This window comes from Scylla paramamosain, chromosome 6, assembly GCF_035594125.1.
Source record: "Scylla paramamosain isolate STU-SP2022 chromosome 6, ASM3559412v1, whole genome shotgun sequence".
NCBI lineage: Eukaryota > Metazoa > Arthropoda > Malacostraca > Decapoda > Portunidae > Scylla > Scylla paramamosain.
In genome coordinates, this window is record NC_087156.1 from 32,506,997 (window position 1) to 32,514,496 (window position 7,500).

The 7,500-nt window shown below is 40.4% G+C and overlaps 1 protein-coding gene across 10 annotated transcripts in view; it reads right to left on the minus strand.

The window, feature by feature from the left end:
• Positions 1 to 7,500, minus strand: part of LOC135101614 (ral guanine nucleotide dissociation stimulator-like) — a 45,205-nt gene that overhangs the window by 14,075 nt on the left and 23,630 nt on the right. For 4 of the 10 annotated variants that reach the window (XM_064005833.1, XM_064005825.1, XM_064005829.1 and 1 more), the window contains one exon: positions 5,246 to 5,278. The exons of 4 other annotated variants lie outside the window; for them this stretch is intronic. In XM_064005833.1, coding sequence (XP_063861903.1) covers positions 5,246 to 5,278 — 33 coding nt within the window. Of the gene's footprint in view, positions 1 to 5,245; positions 5,279 to 6,420; positions 6,575 to 7,500 lie in introns of those variants that run through there. 2 more of the 10 variants (XM_064005828.1, XM_064005830.1) reach the window with 2 other exon arrangements.

Genomic DNA, 7,500 nt, shown 5'->3' on the forward strand with positions numbered 1-7,500 from the left:
TCCTGCACGTACACGACTTCCTGTGCTAAGGTGGAGTTCTGATTTTGAAAAAGATAAGGGACTAGGATGTGTTCTTTGTTCCCACGGTAATAAGATCTTGGTAACTAATACAAGTAGTTCATGATCACGCAATACGTTTCCATCACCATCATTATCATCATCAGTAGCAGCATCGGTGTTACATCGACAACAGCACCAATGACAATGGCGACAACAACAACAACAACAACAACAACAACAACAACAACAACAACAACAACAACAACAGCAGCAGCAAGCAGCAGCAATTTTTCCTTCTCCTCCACCACCTACTACTGCTAATACTGCTACCATTAATGCTGCTGCTGCTCTTACTGCTGCTACTACTGTCGCTGCTTTTCCTATTGATGCAATTAGTATGACCATTAACATAAGAACAGAAGGGAAGCTACAAGAGACCAAAAGACCTGCACTTGACAGTCCTTGCATAATACGAGTACAATACGTATATACCAATGTCCACCTATCATCCACTCGTCCATAAATCTGTCTAATGGTCCCTAAAACCCCAATGACAACACTAACAACCTGATTACCGAGTCTACGCCAGTCATCTACCACCACACTTCAGATCAAAATTTCCTTATAACCTTTTTTCGAACATCACACTGCCACGCTTGAATCACTGACTTACCGTCGTCACCTCATCACTAACCCTACACGGTCTGACTCACCACCACACTTATTCTGGGCAGCAGGAGGTGAGGTAAACGATAACGCTTCTCCAGAAATGCTTCCCAACATCCAACAGACTCACCGGCCCGTCACCCCTGCCTCCCTTGCCACCCTCCCTCCACGTCACACATCCAACACATCAAACTCCACCCTCCACATCCCTTATCCACACCCCACCCATACCTTTCCTTTTCCCGCCCTAATCGCTTCCATGCATCTGCGCCCCGCCTATTAGCTAAGTACTACCTCCCCTTTTTTCACCCCAGCTCCCCTCCCTCATCCCCGCACGCAACGCAACTACGACCCGCTAACGACTGGGCCTCCTCCCCCCAGTGTGTGTGTGTGTGTGTGTGTGTGTGTGTGTGTAACAGGCAGGGATGGTGCGATGGTATATAAGAAGGGATATATGTTACCCGACCGGCCCCGCCCCCCTACAGAGAGAGAGAGAGAGAGAGAGAGAGAGAGAGAGAGAGAGAGAGAGAGAGAGAGAGAGAGAGAGAGAGAGAGAGAGAGAGAGATGAAGGGGGAGGGAAGGGGAGAAGGGAGAAGTATTAAGCACTCAACACTCCCAGCCACTTGACTCAATTACTATGTTAACAAAGGAGGAGGAGGGAGAGAGGAAGGAGGAAGAGGAGGAACAGGAGGAGGAGGAAGGATGGGATGTGAGGGAGGGAGGGGAGAAAGGAAGGAAACAATATTATGATGAGAAGGAAATTAAGGACAAAATCTCTCTCTCTCTCTCTCTCTCTCTCTCTCTCTCTCTCTCTCTCTCTCTCTCTCTCTCTCTCTCTATGTGTGTGTGTGTGCGTGTATGTGTGTGTGTGTGTGTGTGTTGGTGCTCATGTACTTTGCCTCCAGGGGTTCAGATGAGACAAGGAGGGCAAGGGAGGGAAAAGGATACGCCTTACAACTGTCGCAACTTTCACCTCCTCCTCCTCCTCCTCCTCCTCCTCCTGCTGCTGCTGCTGCTACTGCTCCTCTCATTGCTCCCCCTCCTACAATCCGCTTGTACCAGATGGGGCTACTACGATATTACTTATATGTTTATGTGCTATAATTACTAAAGACTACTGTTATTTTTACTACACTTTACTCTTTATACTGTCTGCTACTGTTGCTGGTGTTTCTACTACTACTACTATTACTATTACTACTACTACTACTACGACTATCACCATTACAACAACAACAACAACAATAACAATGACAACAACAACTACTACTATTACTACGACGTATAACTAAACAAAACAGATAACACAAAGTACGCATGAGTCAATATTGCGTCATGTTCACCATAGCACAGAATAAGTACGTTTGGAAAGTAATACAAAATATCTGGGTATGTTACTAACAGTTGTGACGCTGCTCCTCCTCATCTACTTTGTTAATTCGTCATTTTAAAGTAATGTCTTCTGATTGGGAAGGAAATGATTGTTGCATGTTTTCCTTTCACATCGATCTCGTTTCTCCATTTTTTTTTTCGACTGTAACTTTTCCTTCTCCATCGCATGCTTGTCACGTTCTATTATCGATTTATTTTACTTTATTTATTTTTTCTGTTTTCAACTCGGGTGCACAATGTTAAACTCCCGGCCCTGTCTTCTTAAACTCTGCATCTAATATCGACCATTTCCATCAGACTCTACTTGAGTATTGCTGTGGTTTTCAAGGGCGTGTTCATGCAATGCTCGCTGAATGATCCCGCTATTGCTCACTTTGCCTCGTGAATTATAATAATTTGTTCATAACTTTTGACAGAATGTGAATGTTTGTAACTCAACTAGCCCATGACTCTCCGTGGACCACAAAGAGAGTTCACACACAAAGCCATAAAGCTCTGCTCAGTTTTCAGAATCTGTGGGGATAAAGATGGTCATATTTTGTTATTTTATTCACGCAAATCACAGTAAAAAAACAAAAAACGTTATAAACATATAATTCCCACATTTTCCTTGATAATGATTCTTCCTGCCGGCGTTCTGTGAAATCTAACTCATAATGAACTGCAAAAAAGCAGCAACGCTGATAGCATAGAATAAAACAAATACGCAGAAAACGAAACATCCAGGAAAAGGATGAAGGCGATGACGCAGTGGGAGACATAGGATAAAAAATAAAATAAAATAAAAATAACCACATTACTCACATTTATCCTGATGAACTTTCCTGGGATCACCCATTGTTCGTCATGATACAGTAGATAAGATAGAAATGTGGTGAGTGAATAACTACATTGATAATTTTCACGCTGTCATAAAAGAAAAAGAAAAAGAAAAAAAAACCCCATCAAACTAAACGTAATGAAAAGGTGCAATGGCCTGCATTCTTAAACACATTATCATGCACCACATAACATTTTCAAAAGTCAAAGAGATAGTTGGATTCTTATCAGTTTTTTTTTTCTTTTCCCATTGATGATGCTGAATTCTCGTTAAACAATTACAAAAATCACATAACCACACAGCCACTAACTTCCACTGTAGGCTGTTCAATATGATATAAGAGGATGATATATTCAAGATTACGGTCCAGTTTAAGAAAACGGTCGAGTGTCCCGCGCGGTGGCTGGGGACGTGACTCACTGAATGCAAGTTCTTGGGCGGACGAACGTGTGGCGGTGAACGTTTCCAGAGCCCATCAAGTAGTGACGTGCGGAGCTGAAGAGGTTCATTTCTACTTTCGAAGACACCATAAACGAAAGTCCAGTATCAATGACATGGATAACACAGCAATACGTAAATGAGTAAAGAAACGCGTCTGAAACACTGAAGTAAAAAAAAAATGTGAAAATATATCAGTGTGTTTTGTCCAGGAAAGTAATTATGACAAGATACAGCAATGGGTTTTATTTACTTATTATGATGAAAGATGAATATACGCACGAGCATCACTTTTTTTTTTTTTTTTTTTTTTGTCTGTGTCTGACTGGTCTTTAATACTGTGTTGCAAACGTGTGTGGTCCATTAGAATTCTTCCATCCTCCCCCTCCCCCATGATGGGCTGTGATTTAAGAGAGCTGTGTGGGTGTTCCGGTGGGTGAGCCTCGGTGATGTGACGGCTGCCAGATCTTACTGACTAGCATCGGCCCGATCAAACACACGACTCTAGGCTGAAATGCTAACTGTACTGCCGGCCCTCAAGTGTGTGTGTGTGTGTGTGTGTGTGTGTGTGTGTGTGTGTGTGTGTGTGTGTGTGTGTGTGTGTGTGTTGAGAAAGACGGAAACTCACATGATGTCCCATGTGATTGCTAACCATGCACTGCTCGTCAAGAGATTTGTAAACACGTACACACTCACTCACTCACACACACACACACACACACACACACACACACACACACACACACACACACACAATAACAGTTCCCTAAACACCACACATTTACGTGATGGGCATACAAGTCTGCATCGCTGTAACTAATCTCAGCTTGATGAACATGGAGCGCGGGCCGCTCGGTGACCAAAACACCTGTAATCACTAACGGTATTCAGGGAAGCTACACCAGTTACACATAGCACGGGAATGATCGTTACAGGAAAAAAAAAAAAAAAAAAAAGGCGGGAATAAACATCATAGGAAAAAAAAAGGCACACGAAAGAAATTCAGAAAAATCTGTGACAAATTTTGAACAAAGGAAGTTTTGATGTCGCTGAGTTAGGGCAGGAAAAACTGACTTTTCATTTCTATGTTCGTCCTTTGTCAACATTCAAATATAAAAGGAAAACAATTGTAAGAACACACACACACACACACACACACACACACACACACACACACACACACACATACATACACACACACACACACACACACACACACGATTTGTCTTTTCTATAATTATAAACTTCACAACTACTTGAAGCATTGTAATCTAATAGAAAAAAAAGTGTTCAGAAAAGTTGAGGGTAATTATAGAAAAAAAAAAATGTTTAACAATGAGAATTTTAAATACTTAAAAAAATCCTAAAATACACGCTGTTTACTATTATCAAGAGAAAAAAATGTACATATAATACACACACACACACACACACACACACACACACACACATACACACACACACACACACATGGTGTCCTACAAGTTTCCATACATAGGAAAAATTATAAGAAATTATAGAATTCTAGAAAAAACATTTTTATTTATATAATATGGTTGTGTTGAAAACACATTTCAATGCGTGTCCTCCACTGCTGAAGAACACATTCAAACATATCTGGATTTATACTTGTAATGGCGTTCGTGATACCATATGTATGGAAACTTATGGGACACCCTATATATATATATATATATATATATATATATATATATATATATATATATATATATATATATATATATATATATATATATATATATATATATATATATATATATATATATATATATATATATATATATATATATATATATATATATATATATATATATATATATATATATATATTATTTACTTATTATTTCCCAAATATTCACTAAAGCGCCATTACCAGAGCCACCACCAGGAGCAACAACTGTACTCACCAGGTCGCTCCAGGACGAAAGTTTTACACTCACCTGTGGAAGAGATAATTAGACCGTTAATATCATAGAGCCTTAACACTATAGAGAACAGATGTAATTGAATCGCTAGTGAGAGATCTATAACACTTAAAAATATGGTCAAAATTAATAAGAGAGCTAATTAATGCTACAGTATCACAAAACTGTAACATGAGGTAAACATGACACGTATTGAGTGAATTTGTGAGAGAGAGAGAGAGAGAGAGAGAGAGAGAGAGAGAGAGAGAGAGAGAGAGAGAGAGAGAGAGAGAGAGAGAGAGAGAGAGAGATACCACCACATTTTGTTACGTAAGATTAGTAACCAAAATAATTTATACAAGAACAGTTTACACCACTCGCATTACTCGTTCATTAATTAACATCACTTAATGACCGTGTTGCGTCATACTGGATGCGGCGTGCAAGAATTAGCTGACATATGACGCAACAATAGACGTCCTTGGCGTGGTGGTAAAAATATAGCGTTATCTTGCATACCCTCAACTAACATACACTGACAGAACATGATGCCATTCTGAGAAAACGCGCACACACACTCACACATACACACACACACACACACACACACTGCACCGGAAGCTCTCTTAGTTCTGCACCCACCAGTATCAACACGCCACCATTCATAGGCTACACAGGGGCAGCCACCACTACACATGCTTCCCCGGGTCTATACGTGCTCTGAGCTGCGCAGTGCTCCTCCAGAGATCGCCGCCTCAAAACTGGATGTCTATACTCTCGACTATTTACAAGCTGTATAGAAGTGGATGTTCCTGTGGGTGTCAAGCGTTAATTTGATCTTTTCCCTAACCCGGCACTGGTTTCATTATATTCTAGCTGTTATTGCAGAATAATGATAATGATTTGTGTCACGAAGGGATCGTAGTAGTAATCCAACACAACTGCATCTTATTTATGTATTCTGAATAATCAATACGTGATTTGGTGAAGTTTGAAAGCTGGCTGCAGTACTGATTGGGTAAATAAGGATTTTACATCATCAGAGAGAGAGAGAGAGAGAGAGAGAGAGAGAGAGAGAGAGAGAGAGAGAGAGAGAGTCACTCATGAAAACCCGCCTTATCTATGGCCTTTGACACTTATGAGAGTCCACATCATTTTAAAATACGGGTTCAGAATACCTGCTGTTCTGGCCGCCTCCTGATGGCGCCTTTATACTGGAGGAGAATAACCATTGCGACCACTGAGTATGAGTGTCCCTCCTTCGCGGTGGTGAAACTGACACTGACATCCCGCGCAGGCAGGTAACCGGCTGATAGACAACGAGCACCTATCACCTCGCTATCACACACGGACAACACTTACTCGGGATGCTTGTTAAACCCACAACAATGAACTGGCGCTATTTGTCCTTTTATTAATCTCTCTCTCTCTCTCTCTCTCTCTCTCTGATGATGATGATAGTAATAATAACAAGCTATCTTTATACCAAGCCAAATCCCACGCAAAGAGCGACAGCCTTTAACATTTCCAACACTAATCTTATATCATCTATGTTCATCACTGTGGTATAATAACACAATACTATAATCATGACGGATTTCATATTTTCATTTTAAAAAAGAAACGTGCAAAAAAAAAAAAATCAATAGATATATATTTTTCTTTAATGTTTTATTACAGATTACTACTTTACCATTTTTAAATATCAAATTCTTTCATTTTTACATTTACGTATATTGCTTGTGTATGTGATTTTTATTTTTTTATTTTATCTTCTTATTTGCATTCTTTCTTGTTTACTTTAGATAATTTAATGCGTAGGCTTTATTTAATTGTGAATACCAATACAAGAAGAAGAAGAAGAACAACAACAACAACAACAACAACAACAACAAGTACTACTACTACTACTACTACCAACAACAACAACAACAACAGGTACTACTACTACTACTAACAACAACAACAACAATAATAATAATAGTAATATAATAATCAAGATAACAACGATAACACTCTCGCCCCCAACACCCCCAATCTGCCCCACCATGAGCCGTTGACGAGGGCCAGCCGGAGGGGAGGGGGGCTTCCGCCGCTTGCAGCGCCACTGTTGCGAGGCACAAGACAAACCGTGCGCTATATTCTGAGTTGCCCGGTGCAGTGCTTGACAAACAGATCCTGACCACAGAGGGACACGTGCCTGGGATTGACTGGCACAGTGTCACCCCGCTGATAACGCCGCCACTGATATTCCTCAC